We start from the raw sequence: 17046 nt of genomic DNA, 5'->3' as shown, positions 1-17046 counted from the left end.
CACAAGGCATTCCTGAGCCCTGGCTGCAGAGCGGTGAGCAAAGTGTGCTCTGATCCGCTGGGAGAGCTCATCAAGGAAGCCAGGTCCTCCTGAGCCTGAAGAGGCGCAGAACCTGTATGTCCGGTTACTCTGGCAATGAGGAACACCTCCCTCGTCCCTGTTTTACTGAAATCTTCTTTATGGTGGATGCACCAAATAAACACTGGAGATGCTAATGATGAAGGGAGCGCGGCACGCTCAACAAGACTCATCTCACAGCCACGTTCTGAGGAGGCTAAGCTGAAGGATGGGGAGGGACGGTCTCGAGGACAAGGCCATCAGCCACCAGCGTGCCCCCATCTCCTTCCAGCCCTCACACCTGCGAGATGCTGTTGGCCAGACGAAACGACACTCTCTTTGTCTTCTCATTCTCCTGAGACAAAAGAAAAATTGAAAACTCAAACCTGGGTTTATTCACCTGGAGGGGATCAGGGTCAGGATTGGGGTTCCCCAGACCTAGTGCATTCCACCCTGGAAATGCAACCACAGAGCTCGCTGCGGGCCTGGGTACTATACACCACATGTTGTAAGTAATCAGGAGGTGACGGCCAGACCTTGGCACACAGGAGGCCAGCAGCACCTTAATGGAATTTAACAGAAAGGCTGCATGCAGGAGCACACGCCTGTAATCCTAGCACTTGGGAGGAAGGAGGAGGAGAACTGCACAAGTTTAAGGCCAGCCTGATCTCTATAGTTAGTTCCAATCCAGCCTTGGCTACATAGTAAGAGCTTATTTCAAAAAAAGAAAGGAAGAAAGGGTGGAAAGAGATGGGAGGAAGCAGGGAGGGGAAGGAGGAGGGGTAAAAAGAGGGAGGAACACAGGAAGGAAGGGAAGGAAGGAAATTGAGCTTTCAGGTCCACACAGGTGAGATCAAGCAGAAAGTCCTAAAGTTCTCTCTGTTGTTAGCAACCGCTCTACTTCCTTTTTTCTATCAAGGAGCTAAAAGGGTCCCTTCTGCTCTCCCTCTAGCGAAGGCGGGCACTGAGAGCAGGTAATTCTTTCTATGGGTATCACAGTCATAGAGTAGTCTAACCAGTACTGAGCTGGGTGTCAGAACAATTCTTCACCTGGGATCTGTGAGCTTGATAGAGGACCCTGGGCGGGAACATAGCCCCCAGGATTTTAAGCTTCCCTGATAACTGGAGTTGGTGACCTCTGTACCGCCCTACCTTCCTCACATGCTAAATGGCTGAGAGGGAAGTTTCATCAATACCACTCTGTCCTGTGCTCTCCATAACCTTCCTGGTGCCCCCTTGCCACCACCCATCCACCTTACACACTGGCAGACAGAAGCTCTTTACCATATGCCGCCGTCGCCTCTTGGGCTGGATGCCTTCCTGCGTGTAGGGAGGCCATGGGAAGCCCAGAGGGGTGGAACAGCCACTCTCGCCTGATACGTCCTCAGAGTCTGAGTCCTCTTGCTGGGGCTGGGCAAAGCATTTGTCTGGGTAGATCTCCTTTAGCCAGCCCTCAAAGAACACTTCCAGACAGCGGCCAGCCTCTGCAACCTCCGAGTCAGGCTAATGAGGAGAGACAGAGGTGTTCTAGCCTGCTACCAGGCCATCCCCTCTCATGCCCTCCATCAGGAGGGACACAGGAAGTGCAAGCCTGACTGGCATATCTTGAAATATCATCCTGAGAAACCTGGAGCTTGGCACATTTTCCTAGGACTCAAGATAATCCATTTGGCAGCTATCTTGGTAGCTACCCACAGTTGACCAGTTACGAGTGCCTCCCCGACTCCCCCATCCTTCTGAGTCCACGCTTAGGGCCCACATCTAGGAGAGAGAGGGCTTTTAAACCATAGCAAACTCCAGAGCTGTGCTTCCAGACTCTCTTGCCCACCCCACCCCCATCTGTGACAGTCTTGAGGTCACTGTAAAATAATGACAATAAACCTAACATACATAATTGAACTTAGCACAGTTCCAGAACATGAGGCGCACATCTGACACCACTTCCTCAGGAGTGGTGTAGTGAGCTGGGTCCTTCTTTTGCAGTTTCCTCCGGATGATTGACAGGTCCATGGGCCTCTTGATAATCTGGTAATAATGCCTGGCCTTGGGGAAAGAGAGAAAGGAGAGATAAAGAGGAGAAAATCAGTGTAGGAATAGACAGAAAGGAAGAGGAGGTGGAGAGTGCGTTGGGGTGTAAGTGAAGGTGCAGAAGAGATGAGGAGCACAGTGTGGGAAGAGAAAGAGGAAGGGATGACCCCTGCTAAGTCAGGTCTGATGCAGTTGCAGTGAGGGAAAGGAAGAAGCAGGAATGGCCATGCCCCCTGGGTGTCCCCGCAGCAGAAAGGAAGCAGCAGGCAGAACCAGCGGGGCCTCCTTACCAGGGGGCTGACTGGCTCATGGAAGGGCAGGCTGAGACTGTTGCAGCACAGGGACAGGACCAGCTTCTCACACTTCTGCAGAAACCACAAGGGCAAGGGGCACATTGTCCTGGCTGCACCTCAATGAGAACTAAGGATGGTAAGCCTAGTGACTGTCTGGCTCTCACCTCAGGGGTGCCAGGCACCCTAAGAAGGCAGTTTGGGCTCCCGGGTCAGAGGAAAACTGTTCCGAAAGGGACAGTCACATAAATTCCCACAAGTCAAGTCAGCAGGCTTGGCTCACAGCAGAACCTTAAACCACACACGCACATGCACATACACACATACACATACACACACACACACACACACACACACACATGCACACGAAGCTCTTATATTAAAGGTTTGGTCCCAGGACAGCCATTCAGAGGCAGAGCCTTTGGAAGGTGACTTAATCAGGGCTCTGGCCTTGCATGGGGATTAATCCACTTCTGGATTGGTGGGAGCTAGGGAAACAAGAGGCGGTGGTGAGTAAGAGGAAATGGGTCATCTGGGCCTATCTTTGCAGGGTATAGTTTGTCCCTGGAGCCCCCTATCTGTTCCTGCCTTCTAACAGACATAAGCTCAGTTCTCCCACATGCTCCCCACTGTAATGTTTCTGCTCCACCACAGACCTGGGAACAATGAAGCCAAGTGACCGTGAAATAAAACCCTGATTCACGATAAGCCTGTTATGCTTTAAGTTGGTTTTCTTGGTTATTTTGTCACAGTGATGGAAACATGACCAACGACCCCACCCCCAAAAGGCTTGCTATTCCCCTTGGGAAACCTCAGTCCCTGTAGGCACAAGGGACTGCCTCACATAGAAAACCCTTCCTACCTTCTGGTCATACATGTTCAGGCCAGGAAGTGCCCGCACTCCAGGGTGACTGTAGCGCGCATTCTCACAGTCGTACTCCATCTCAGGCTGCGTCAGGCTGCGGCACAGGGTGCACACCCATTCTCCCCTGCACAGCAGGCGGGGCCATATTAGAACTCAGCAACCTTCCCTGACACTCTGGCCCAGTACAGGCATAGAGATGTGGGCTGATGAAGTGAGAAGCCATGTGTCCCCAGGCCTGCATCGCCGAAGGAATGGCCTAGTAGCCACAGGCTCAAAAGAAGTGAAATCAATGAAGATACAATGGCTACAGAAAAGCTCAGGGGTAAGTGGGGAGCTAGGGCCAGGTATGAGACAAATCTCTTAGAGAAGCACCCTCCCCCCTCCCCCCCCCACCCCTGGCAGGGCCCACAGCCTCACAGACTGGACTTGGTTCAGGCCTAAGTAAGCCCATCCTGGGAGTACTGTGGGCCCCGTCAGAATCACAATATGGCCGTGGAGTTAAAGCCGTGGGGTGGCATGACTCACCCTGGGAAGCTGAGCAAGGCTGGCACGTGGCAGGAAAGGTGGTACACTTTGGGGCAGCGGTCACAGCACAGCAGCTCGCCGCCATTGATGCACACGGCACAGAAGTCCTCGTTCTCTATGGGGGCTGGGGTGCTCTTCTTGGCTCCCGGAGTTCGGGGGATGAGTCTGTGTTCATCAGATGTGCTGTCCACCTCTAGTGGCCGCTGCCCAGTCAGAGATGTGACAGTGACCTTCCTTCCCCCAAGACCTGGGCCCTCGGTGGCATCAGGCAGGCTGTTCTGGCTGACCTTGGGGAAGAAGTGAGTGTGAGCAGTCGCAGCACAGTATGGACCGCAGGGCTGGGGACGGGGAGACTGACAGCGACTGAGCACTTGCAACAAGAACCTCTTACTCCAGGGCCACAAACCAGCCAAGTCCCAGCTCAACCCTGCTGTATCTCACAGGTCCCACCCAGCAGAGGGCAAGACTAGCTACAGTCCTAAAGGGCCCTTAAAGCAAGTGTTCCAACAGCAGCAAAGAAAAAGAGGCTCGTAGCGCTGGGAGGTACCTTAATGGACATGCTGGAGGACTCAGTGCCACACTCAATCACCAGGAGGAAACTCCCGTCCTTGCTATTTTTCTGGGGTTTCAGCTTAAACACAGGCATCTCTCCTGATGAGGCTGCACAGATCTTGAGCCGCTCCAGTCGCACGTAGGGGATCTTGGGCTCACTGCTGATAGCTCTGTGGTAAGACACACCCTGGGTCTCAGCAGGAACCGCAGATAGCCTAGATCCCTAAGGTGGGCTCATTTATGATCCCACAATTGAATAGTGTTCAAGGCCTCCTCAGTTAACCCCTTTAGGATCCACATTCCACCCCCACCCCATCACCCCACCCCTGCCACACTCCGCCCTGCCAAGCTCCGCCCTGCCAATCCTGTCAGACAACAGAAAGATCTTTCCATCTGCAGTCAGAAGAGGGCTCTGTGAAGAGCGAGGACTACACGCAGAGTGCATACCTAACCACAACTGGAACTCTCCTGCCCCACCTCCCGTTCTGCGCACCCAACCACAGCCACCCACTTGAGGCTCTGCAGGAGGTGACAATAGGTATTGACAAAATTCTGCTTCTAGTTCATGTACAGGATTACTTCCTGTGCCAACCTCTCAGGACGGGAAGCTGAAGGTGAGAAAGTTGACCAAGAACTATTACCTGATGTCCGAATTCTCTTTTGTATCCAGCTCTAGGGCTCCTTGTTCAAAATTCTCATATTCTAAGATAAAAGACAAATGAGATACCCGTGACATACATTTGTGGCAAGACTCACTGAGACCTTTCACTCCCATTATTTGAACTTTTGGCCACACACCTGCCACACAATTGTTATCAACCGTGTGTTCATCCGTGGTGGTGACAATCCTACCGTGGGTCTCTTTCCTGAGACAGGATGAAGGCCATTATCTTTTTTAGCAAAGAGGAGTAGAGATGATTCTCAGAGGCTGCCAACAGGTAACAGCCAAGAACTTAGAAATTGTCTGTATCCCAGACACTCAGTTATCTACTGCCATTCTCTGCAGTCTCTGCAAGCACAGCACCCCAGAAGCCAGAGCAGGGCAGAGTCAGCACAGGTGCACAGGGAAGAGCGGCGAGGCACACACAGGAGCCCCGTTTATCTGCACTGTCCTGTTCACTGTCCTCGAGCAAAGCTGGGTCTTAAATGTTAATTTAGTTGCATAGAATATAGGGTTATTCCTATATGTGATAAGGACCAATAATTTTCCAGTTGGTCTGTCAGTATAAAGAGAAAAAATAATCCAGTCGGTGGTATTGTTGTTCTTGTATTTATTGAAGGCCTACAAAATAGACTGATCCATTTCAAAATAAGTATTAATACCACAAATGAAAAAGTCCTGAGTGGCCAGCATTTCACGCTAACTTCTTGACTAGCCCTTATCAGATGACACAAGCCACCTGTCTAGCCCTAATCAGATGACACAAGCCACCGAACCACTTTAAAAAAGGGATATCGGTGGGCTAGCTAGACAGCTATTTACTGATTAAGATTACTGAGTCTCACCTTTTGGATTCTGGTACTGTTGCAGAGCAGTGGATGTGTTGATCACTGGTGCCAGTAAAGTTTTTTTCACAGAGAGGTTAATTGGTTCCTCCAGTTCTGAGGGAATAGCCAAATCCTTGGGACCATCCAAACTGGATGCTGTGGGGCCTCGTCCTACTGAGTCTGTGAAACGGGTACAATCCTCACTTTCCATCTGTCAAAGGTAAAAAGTCAACAAGAATCAAACCTGACACTGTGGCCATCAGCAAAACTGGTAAGTCAAGGCTAAGGTGAGAGGCTGTCAGCAGCCAACCTTTTGCTTCATAAGAAGCAAAAAAATGCCTAAGACCTACCTTACACAAGGCATTTCCCAGGGAGGACTCCGCCCCATCCCTGGCACCCAGGCTTTCTGTTGTTGGGCCAGATCCAGGACTGGCTATGGGTCTAGTCTCCACATGCGCATCAGGAACCGGAGGCATGCCCTGCAGAGGACAAGTGGCCAGACTTGGCACAGCCTGGGTGTGCCCAGGCATTAGGCTGGGCGCAGCCTGTGAGTGAGTGCTTGCCAGGCTTGTGATGGCCTGAGAGGAATCACCCCTCAGGTTGGGCGTGGACTGGAATGTGCCACGCACAAGGTTTGGCACGGGCTGCAGGTGACTGGCTGTCAGGCTTGGCATGGCATGGTTTGCAACACTCATCAGGTTGGACACAGTTTGTGGTGGGCCGCTCAGCAAGCTCGGGATTGTGTGGGTAGGAGCAGCTGTCAGGCTGCTCAGCCTGTGGGTCTGTGGCTCTATGGTCCTCGCCAGCCTGGTAGATGACACCTCCATCTCCACAGTGTTGGAAAAGCCCATGATGCTCACTGAGGTGGCGTGCTGCAGAAAGGGACATAGTAGAGTTGGGCTGTCAACTGAGAATGTAGGAAGAGGGGGGACCCATCCGCCAAGAGCTCTGAGCTTCCATTTGCCTGCATTTAGGGGCTGCCCCTGGGAACTAAAGCAGCACCTTGAAGGCCTGTCCCAGTTCCCACCACCAAGGAGGCTACTGGGTCATGACATGGAGAGAGGCACAAGCTAGGGTGTGTGTGTGTGTGTGTGTGTGCATAAAAGCAAGAGAGACAAAAGAAAAGGAGAGAACCTACCATCTGACCTGGGGTACATACATGGGCTATAACTCCAAACCCTAATCCTGTACTTAAGCAAAGGTGTCATAGGACTTTCTAATATTGCATTATTGCATTTCTGGTCTTGACTAATACTATCTGTGGCTTCTCTTCCTTCCCTTTAAGGTGTCTCATGAATTAAACTGTAACTTGCTTCAAAGCTGCTCCTTGGAAAGCACTCCCAAGTTTCCAGAGGATCTCGTTCTGTCCAGGGGTGCCCAGGTCAACTCCAGAGCCTGCAGCAAGCTTCAGCTTGTGCTAGCACTGGATGATGGATTTCACCAAGGCAGTGGAAGGTCTTTTCCAGCCCTGGTATACCTGCCAATGTTGCTCCAAACCACAGGAAGGGAATTTCAGAGTGACTCCTGACATGACCCCAGCTGTGCAGCCATCAGATGGGGTGAGACTCTTCCAATCAGAAATCTAACTACCCAGGAGCCTAAAAAGTGACTTCAAACATTAATGAAAAGCAGTTGAAAATGTGGGTGATTTCAGTAGCTGATTGTATATGGGTTTTCAGATTCAAAGAAACAGATTTGAAGGAGGTGAGAAGTCAGGAGACCAGTTATAAATGTAACTTTCATAAATTCAAGACTTTAACAAGCCTGTGCTTAAAAAAGAAGAAGAAGAAAGATTGAATCTCCACCAGTTTGCCTGCTTTTGAAAATCAAAGAGGAAACACCAGAGCCAGCAGCTCTAGCCTCTCAACGACCCAAATCTGTCTTTCTTCCTCATGTGTGAAGTGCTCAAATTTCCTGAGGGCAGTAAACACTTCAATAGTTTTCAGGTTTCAATATAAAGGTAATAAAGCTTTTCCCTAGTAAAGAAAGAGTGTCCTCCTCCTGGTTGCCCAGCTCTGTAAGTCGGATGCTAGGAGGAAACATCATAGGGGTACCCCTCCATGCTCCCAAGCTAAGACCAGGCCCTGTAATTCAGATATACCCATTACTTCCATCTCTACTGACAGTGCCAACCCATGACCTACTTTCCTGTCTCCCTAGACAACAGGAGTGGCCTCCTCAGTGTAGACACTTGGAAACACACCAGGCCATGCCATGCCTTTTCATTAATCCCTGCAGTGTGCTCAGTCCCCTCCGAATGAATACAAACATGCTTGGGAGACTCCCCAGACCCAGGTGACCTGTGCCTCCTCCTCAGCAGCGACAACAGCCCACCAACACCATGCTCTGTGATCCAGGCCCTTCAGACATAATCTTTAAGCTCCCCTAAACAAGTCAGAGGCCCCTGGAAGCTCTCAGCCCCTCCAGAGAGGCTGCCTTCTCTGCACAGAACATTTCCCTTGCTCCAGTCCCCTGTCTTCTTGCCGAACAGAGCTCAGCATCACTGCCAGGGTATGGCTGATGTTGTTATAACAAAGATTCTTCCATCCTCAAGTGTAGACCCCCACCCCCTGATGCTCCCATAATACTGGTCCTTTCAGCCTCCCGGTCCATTTGTGATATGTTCACCAGTTGCAGTTCCCTGTGAAACTAAACCCCATCCAAGCATAGACTTTGGTCTGTTTTGTTTACCTACTTTATTCCTAGACCTTAGAGCAGTGTTTGACTACACGGCATGATGAGCTAATCAAAATTTCAAAATAATGTCATGGGACAACTGTTGAGAAATGCTGAGCCAAGTAAACGCAGGCCTCGTTCTGCTCACAACTGACTCTGCACGTCTTCCCTAAAATCAGAATTGGCTTTGGAAAGCTGAAGTCTAGTGATTCATTTATCATTTAATTTTTATTATTATTACATGCAAGATAACTGGCTAGAGGTTTTGCGTGCTCTGCCTCAGTTAAGCCTTACAACTGCCATATAACACCTGAACAGTGTCTGATCTACTACTGCAGCCCCAGGTACCTCGCCTGTCCACCCTTGTGTTTTCTTGCAGAGCCCTTAGTTGAACACAAATGGGGCTCAGAAAGTTGTCTTCATATTTTCTGTCTCTCTCTTTTTTTTTTATTGTATACAGAAATACACTGATTTTTGTGTTGATCTTTACCCAGATTCCTTAACACGATCACTTGGATTTTCTCGGCACACGTTAGGTGGTTTATTATGCATGGTTCCTTTTCTTTCTCTTCTTTTGTGTTTTTCTAGCTTTGCACCAATAACTGGCTCCTTCTGGATGAGCTTGTGTCATCCCGGTGACATTCTGATGCCCACGAGCCCTTCAGAGCTGCACCTCAAACACTAAGGGAACTTTCCTGAGGTGAGGTCCAGATTGCTGACGTTCAGAGCCACACCCAGTCAGGCCTGACAGGGTCTGACATCTCTTCCTCTGCACCAACACCTTCATCCTTCCCTCATCTGCCCTCCCTCTCTTTTCCTTCTCCTTCCGGTCTCTCATGGCCTTCACCTTCCTTTCCTTTGGTGTTATCAATTTCTTTCTCTTCTCTACCTACCCTGTTCCTTTATTAGTTAACAGTTTTTAAAGTATGTTTCCTCATTCTTAATTCTCAGTTTTATAAATAGATGATTTAGCCAGTTGGTGGTGACTCACACCTGTATCTCTGAGTTTGAGGACAGCCTGGTCTATAGAGTGAGTTCCAGAACAGCCAAGGATACACAGAGAAACCATGTCTCAAAAATAATATTATTTAAGCATTTTTTATTTATCTTTCCATATAAACGTGTTTGTGTGTGTTGCTTGGTAACTCTATAGTCTTTGGTAAAAACTTTCCAATTCACTAAGTAGTTACATCCTGACCTCCCAAAAAAGCTACAGAACAAGGATGAAAAGATCCTCCAAGCAAAGTGATTTCGGCAATGGGACCCAGCGAAAGGGACCAAGGCCAGAATCCAGAATCTAGTGGCTTTCCGGCAGGTGCCTGAGTGTGGCTGAGTCTTGCCCACTGCCTCTGCCTTGCCTCACTCTCCTTTTCTTTTCTTGTTTCCACTGCCAGAATACAGAATATTCATTTTAGGTTCTTCTGTGAGCCTCTCAGTAAGACGGGCTAGCTTGTCCTCTGCTGTGAGGGACCAATCAGATGCTGCAATGAAAGCTGCCCCTCAGTGGTCCTGCTTGTACACTACCATAGCTTTCTAAAAACGTGCACTTCCTTATCTACAGACAAGACGATCTGGTGATTAATGCACTGCAGTTTGTAATATAGAACAGATCCTTTCAACTGTATTATTCCTCCATCCCCCCACCCATGATGTTATATTTAACATAGTTTTGATGTTCATTTCATCTACCCATGAGAATTACATAAGGACAAAGCTGAGGGTGACCTTGAACTTCTGATCTTCATGCTTCCTCAAGTGTTAGGATTATAACTTTATAAGGAAGTAAGGACTGAATCCAGGGCTTCGTACATGCTCCAGCAAGCTCTTGGTGAGATCCTCGATACTAATCCAGAATCTATTTATATCAATTACCTAATCACTTGAGTTGGGCACAAAGCCAGGTATCAAAGAGCAAATCTTTATCAGAGGATATCAACTCCCTTCTCCCAATTTCTTACTTCATGCAGTGACACATGAGTTCATACAATGACAGAGTAAGAAGGGGACAGGCAGACTGAGCCACAAAAGGACTACAAAAACCGTCACCATTTATTTTGAAACAAATTGGCTGGTGATCTGTTTCTATAACTTATCTATTTCATCTCCACGTCTATAGCTAATCATGAGGTGGCCAGTACTAATAAGAGTAAAGCTCTGCTAGTGGTCACAAAACCTGGGAAACTTCCATGGAAGAAAGAACTCGGAACAGTGTTGTGAGCAATCTAGCACTGACCCCATTTCTATAGGCCGTAAAGACAATGGCAACTGGAAGATGGCTCAGCAGCTAAGAGCACTACTGGCTACTTCCAGACGACCTGGGTTTCAATCCTAGCACCCACACAGCTGTTCACAACTATCTGTAATGCCAGTCTCAAGGGATCTCCTGCCCTCTTCTGGCCTCCATGGGCACCAGGGATGCACAAGGTACAAATACTATAAATATATGCAAAACTATGTATAAAATAACTTCATACACACATTGACACACACACATGCACAAATGCACATACATGGCATTTCCGGGACCTACCTACACCATGTTAATTACTTTTGATTCTTTTCTGCCTCCGTGGAATGTAGTGCCACCAACCACTAAACCAAAATGTACTTATTTCATGTGCAGGAAGGAAGTGGAGGATCAAGAGCTTCATGATACTCTGCTGCCAGTGCCACAAGTGAGCAGAGCTACAGCAGGACTTCCAGGACAAGCAGAACCAGGGAGGAGAGCAGGGCTTCTACAGAGCATGCCAGGGTTGGAGACAGGCTTGGGAATATGGCCTCATAGTGGCCAGGGCTTCGCTCGCAGGAAGAGCTTCTGTCCTCTGCAGTACCCAGTGTGCTTACTGGTCAAGCAAGAAAAGCAGAAGTGGATTCCTGCCATAAAGTCTCACAAGAATATGACTTACTACTAATTTAACTGCTAAGAGGAAATGGACACCTCAACCTCATCACACAAAAACCTTCCGACTTCATTAAGTAAGCATTTTGAAGTTTGTAAGCAAAAAAATCAACGATTTTCTTGTTCAGAAAGGAAGAGTCAAAATACCAAGAACCATTTGCTCTGTTACTGAACTCAGGTCTTTAGAGGATGAGGGGAGATCAGCCATTCTTAACCCTTAATTAGCATCAGCTCACCGGCTCCCAACTATCCTCCTCTTCCACACCCTCATGTGAGGGACTCTTGCCCCCCTCCTCCTCAACTCAATTCCTTCGTTGTTTGTTTGTTTGTTTGTTTGGACAGGGTCTTGCTATGTAGCTGAGGAAGACCTTGAACTTCTGATCCTCCTGCCTTCACCTTTCAGGTGCTGCGAGTCACTAAGGATGGAGCTCAGGATGCTGTGCACACTAAGCAAGCAACTGCGCTCCATCCCAACCTATCTCCTCCTTTGTCTGCCTGTGTGAGCATGCCCCTGTCTTTATCTGTCTGTCCTGCCTGAGATCTCCCTGTTTATCTTTTCTGGCAATCACCCATGCAACTCTTTACCCAGCTCTTGACCTCTCTAGTGATTTTCCTGTAACCTGCTGCACACTCTCTCCCACTACACCACCTACGTCTCCTTCTGGAGTTCAATGTATTGACATTACTGTTCTAGTGTTTGCCACATAGTATTCTCAAAATTAGAGAAAGTTTTGTTCTTTCACTATAACAAGAAGGGAAATTGATTCACAGTGATTACCCAGATTTCCCAAGTCCATCTAGGCCCAAGAATAGGAATCTTGGTCTAGCCTGGGAAATCTGCTGGATGATCTTAATTTGTTGCCATTGGCTAGAAATCCAGTGTCCTAGTGAGAGGTAATTGCAAAATAAATAAACAGACACATAGTATACATGTCCTGAGTTTATTGTGTCTCTGGTGCTTCCAGCAAGATAACATTTCTGTAGATAAAGCGGGAAGATGGCATGGTACGCCTTACCAACTCATCCCAGATAGCTGAAACATACCTTTTTTTAACAGCAAAATGAATTAGTTTAAGAACATTATTTTTGGCTGGGCAGTGGTGGCCCAAGCCTTTAATCCCAGCACTCAGGATGCAGAAACAGGACAATCTCTGGGTTTGTGACCAGCCTTCCCTACAGAGTAGGTTTCAAGACAGCCAGGGCTACACAAAGAAACCCTATCTCAAAAACAAAACAAAACAGCCATTATTTGGGGTGGGATGACTTCCAAAACTTCAACTATGACATAGTCTGAGTAAGCAGAACAAACGGAACCAAACACAAATGCCCGAGTGGAAGTGCCGCAGAGTCCAGTGGCGCTCTCAGAGTCTCTTCAGTGTGGAAGGCTTAACACATCCTTTCAGCAACCTCATCTGTGGCCTTTCCTCGGGTGAAGTGGTCATCTTCTTTCTTGGGGCTTCCATTATACAAATCCTAACTCCCTACTTCTAATCTCCTCATTGCTTGAATGTAGAAAATGAGCAGCAGCTTAAGCTGATCATGGTGATGCACCCCTTCTTAAGCTGATCATGGTGGTACACCCCTTCTTAAGCTGATCATGATGTACCCCTTCTTAAGCTGATCATGGTGATGCACCCCTTCTTAAGCTGATCATGGTGGTGCACCCCTTCTTAAGCTGATCATGATGATGCACCCCTTCTTAAGCTGATCATGGTGGTGCACCCCTTCTTAAGCTGATCATGGTGATGCACCCCTTCTTAAGCTGATCATGGTGGTGCACCCCTTCTTAAGCTGATCATGGTGGTGCACCCCTTCTTAAGCTGATCATGATGATGCACCCCTTCTTAAGCTGATCATGATGATGCACCCCTTCTAAAGCTGATCATGGTGGTGCACCCCTTCTTAAGCTGATCATGGTGGTGCACCCCTTCTTAAGCTGATCATGATGATGCACCCCTTCTTAAGCTGATCATGGTGGTGCACCCCTTCTTAAGCTGATCATGGTGATGCACCCCTTCTTAAGCTGATCATGGTGGTGCACCCCTTCTTAAGATGATCATGGTGGTGCACCCCTTCTTAAGATGATCATGGTGGTGCACCCCTTCTTAAGCTGATCATGGCGGTGCACCCCTTCTTAAGCTGATCATGGCGGTGCACCCCTTCTTAAATTGATCATGGTGGTACACCCCTTTAATCCCAGCACTCAGGAGACGGAGGCAGGAGAACCCCTGAGCCCTGAGTGTGAGCCAGCCTGCTGTACAGAAAGAGAGTTCCAGGACAGCCAGGGCTACACAGAGAAACCCCATCTTGAAACTTCACATCCCCATGCTTCCCATCCCACCACCAGGAAAAAAAGGAGCGAAGGAAGGAAGGAAGGAAGGAAGGAAGGAAGGAAGGAAGGAAGGAAGGAAGGAAGGAAGGAAGGAAGGAAGGAATAGAAAAACCATATTTCTAAACTTGCTTGACCTAGCATGCTAGCTATATCCCGTATGTGGGCTTATGATGTCATACATGCTATAATGCCCGCCTGGGTGTGTGCCATCTGTCTCTGTTGTTGCTCCAATGCTGTTTCTGCTCACTTCTGGTTTCAGGTTGCTTCACAGTGGTTAATATCACCAGAGAGCACTAGGCTGATATATGCAATAGGAAGGGGGACCAGTGTCTTGGGAGCTGTCTTAGACATACACTGAACGCTCACTCTCTGGCTGGGGATGCAGATAAGAAAAGGTAATTTACCATACAGAGGTAAACTGACTTATGAACTTAAGTGCTAAAAATATCTGCATGCTTCAACAGCTTCAGATAGGCATGCTGATTTTTAACAGTAGGAGATCACAGAACAGCCAAACCAGGCAGGTGGGAAAGCAGCTAACCTAGTCTAGTAGCTGGTATCACATATCTGTTTTTTACGTGATGATTTTTAACAGTAGTGTTGCTGCTGTCACTGGCAGTGAGCGCTCACCCACCTCAAGAGGCTCCTGTGTTAAATAAAGCTACTCGGATGGACACTCCTGATGACCAGAGTCAAACGGGGTCATAGGAGATAAAAGAGTTGAAAAGTACCCAGGGCTTTGATGATCAGAGGCAAAGAGGATCCTAGAGGCTGAGGTGGGAGGAAGAGGAAAGGCATACGTGGAATTCAGTAAGTCTGCAATGAAAGCCGGCAGAGTGAAACTCACAAAAACCTTAGAGGCTTGGGTGAGCTGCCCAGGATACTGGAGGAGGCCCTCGGCCGATGGGTAAGTAAGTGCCTGCGTGGGCAAGAGTCTTAGGCTTGGTCTGTGAAGGACTTTACGAGAGAACTAAAGAGAGAGAACTTCTTAAAGGGATGCATTGATAGGTAACTGAGAAGTATTTGGCTTGACTCCTAAGGAAGAGAACAGATTGTAGCACAGTTCTGCAGGTGCCGACCAGGACCTGGGGTGTGTCCTCAGAAAGCTTCGCCAGGCCCAGGGAACATTCTGACTACTTTCAGCACCATCTTTTGACTATGAGATCACTGCTGAGGTTGAATATCCAGGATCTGGTCCACACAGTGGATTCAGGGATGTGAAGACAAGATGTATTTTCTCACATATGCCAGGCTGACGGTACGAGTTTAAGTGAGTCAGTTCTCATCTCTGGGCTAGAATGTTCTCTTCCACAGGCTGATGTAAATCTAATGGAGCCATTATGAGAGTTGTTAAGAGTTAGGTGTCTGGGGCTGGAACAGTATCAGCGGTTAAGAGCACTGGCTGCTCTTCCAGAGGTCCTGGGTTCAATTCCTAGCAACCACATGGTGGCTCACAACCATCTATAACGGGATCTGATGCCTTCTTTTGGTGTGTCTAAAGACAGCAACAGTGTGCTCATATACATAAAATCAATAAATAAATCTTTTTTTAAAAAGAGTTCAGATGTCAGCATGCTTTGATAATGGTATAGCGGCTTCCCACCTCAGCCATTATCCTCCTCTCGTCTGCGTATCTCTCTAATCTGGTCACTGGAAATACAGCCCAGACTCCACTTAAACCATGAGCAGCGCCCCAGTGACCTCAAAGTCCTTTACGGAAGAACTGGGGCTGCAGAGAGCTCACTGGCACACACACTCACATACACACAGAGAGATGAGGGACTTGGCTGGGCTCTCTGTGGTGCCTACGGCCCCCTGCGAGTGCTCTAAAGATAAGCTCGTATGTGTTCTTCCTGGAGTGATTAGTTCAGAAGTATGAAAAGCAGCCAATGGAAATGCCTTCCAGAGTCACCAGAACTGCAAGGAGGTTGTGTTGTAGAGCTGAGACCATGGCGCCTTTCAGAGTAGCTGAACCTTATAAGATTAGGGGGCTTAGGCCAGAGCCTGGCACTCAAAGTCAACACATCCTGCTGGGTGCATGGAAGGCAGCAGGACAGGACGAGAGTGCTTCTCCTTCAAGAAGACTCGTTCCAGAACTTTCATCTCTCATCTTCAGCTGCAAGGTCTTCACTGTGACGTCATTTAGCAGCAGCAGGTGCGCTGCTCTAATCAAAGTCCTAGTGGCCACAGAGCTGGCATGGAATGCGTACAGCAGAGCCTGGCACCACAGATTTCTCTGGCCCAGGGCCTTCAGAGGAACATTTCACTTCCCTGGAACCCATAGGCCAGCACAAACTGAGCAGTGGCTGCAGACCCAAACATTTTTACCAAAGGCAACAAGGGCCCAAGGAGGTTGAGTCCTGAGGACTCTCCAGCAAAGCCCCAGGCTACTTCAAAGACAAAATCCAGCAGGTGAGAGGCCAAAATGGAGTCCTCTTTCTCCCACTGCAGTGCACAGAGAAGCCATTGAACCCAGTCACTGAGAACAGCCTGAATCAGGAGCCTGTGTTCTGATCCTAACATTGCCCACAGACACTGTATAAGTCTTAGGTGGGTCACTTAATCTCTCTGTGTCTCAGTTTCCACATCTTTCAAAGGGAAATAAGAAAGTGGCTTCCTCATAGTATTGCTAGGATAAACAAAGACACAAAGTGGAATTATCACACAAAAAATCCTGTGGAAAATTGTTTTTAAATTCATATAAACTATCACTCAGTAACGAGACGCTCAGAATATTTGGTATCTTTGAGCTTTATATCACCTGTTCACTCAGCCCCAGTTTAAAAGCAATAAATCCAGGCTGGGCAGTAGTGGCACACACCTTTGATCCCAGTGCTCGGGAGGCAGATGGATCTGAGTTCCGGGTCAGCCTAGGCTACATAATGAGTTCTAGGACAGCCCAGGCTACACAGAGAAACCTGTCTTTAAACAACAACAAAACAAACACACACACACACACACACACACACACATGCATGCACGTACAAGAAAACAAAACAAAACACAATAATCCCTTCAAATTAGAGCACTTTTCCTTATGATGGTCTTTTTGCCAACCCAAAGCTCCCTCTGGGCCACACTAACAGCCCTTTACTGGGAGCCTCAGGCATGAAGCCTTATAAATACACCTTTGACAGTGCCACCCACCTGCCTGCCCCTTACCCAAACCGTAACATGGGCCCAGGCCCAAGAACAGTTCAGAACAAGATTACAGAGCTGACTAACTCCATTGCCAACCTGCAGCCACCCAGAATGACCGTGTCCCTTTGTTCCTCAGAGAGCCCTAGAGTCACTCACACAGGCAACATCGCCTCTGTACTTGAATATGGTTCCC

At 48.3% G+C, this 17046-nt stretch overlaps 1 protein-coding gene across 4 annotated transcripts in view; it reads right to left on the bottom strand.

Moving 5' to 3' along the window:
• Nucleotides 1–352: 352 nt before the first annotated feature.
• The window catches only part of Trim66 (tripartite motif containing 66), a 52497-nt gene continuing 35803 nt past the window's right edge, over nt 353–17046 (bottom strand). For 2 of the 4 annotated variants that reach the window (XM_052175288.1, XM_052175307.1), the window contains 10 exons: nt 6156–6677; nt 5824–6016; nt 4959–5019; nt 4313–4487; nt 3766–4052; nt 3238–3364; nt 2376–2450; nt 1948–2100; nt 1342–1560; nt 353–412 (listed from right to left, as the gene is read on the bottom strand). In XM_052175288.1, the coding sequence (XP_052031248.1) occupies nt 353–412; nt 1342–1560; nt 1948–2100; nt 2376–2450; nt 3238–3364; nt 3766–4052; nt 4313–4487; nt 4959–5019; nt 5824–6016; nt 6156–6677 (1872 nt within the window). Of the gene's footprint in view, nt 413–1341; nt 1561–1947; nt 2101–2375; nt 2451–3237; nt 3365–3765; nt 4053–4312; nt 4488–4958; nt 5020–5823; nt 6017–6151; nt 6678–17046 lie in introns of all 4 variants that reach the window. The other 2 variants (XM_052175298.1, XM_052175278.1) reach the window with 2 other exon arrangements.

The sequence above is a fragment of the Apodemus sylvaticus genome, chromosome 1 (genome assembly GCF_947179515.1).
Source record: "Apodemus sylvaticus chromosome 1, mApoSyl1.1, whole genome shotgun sequence".
Classification (NCBI taxonomy): domain Eukaryota; kingdom Metazoa; phylum Chordata; class Mammalia; order Rodentia; family Muridae; genus Apodemus; species Apodemus sylvaticus.
Note: the sequence above shows the minus strand (reverse complement) of the source record. Positions and strands in the feature narration are given on the sequence as shown.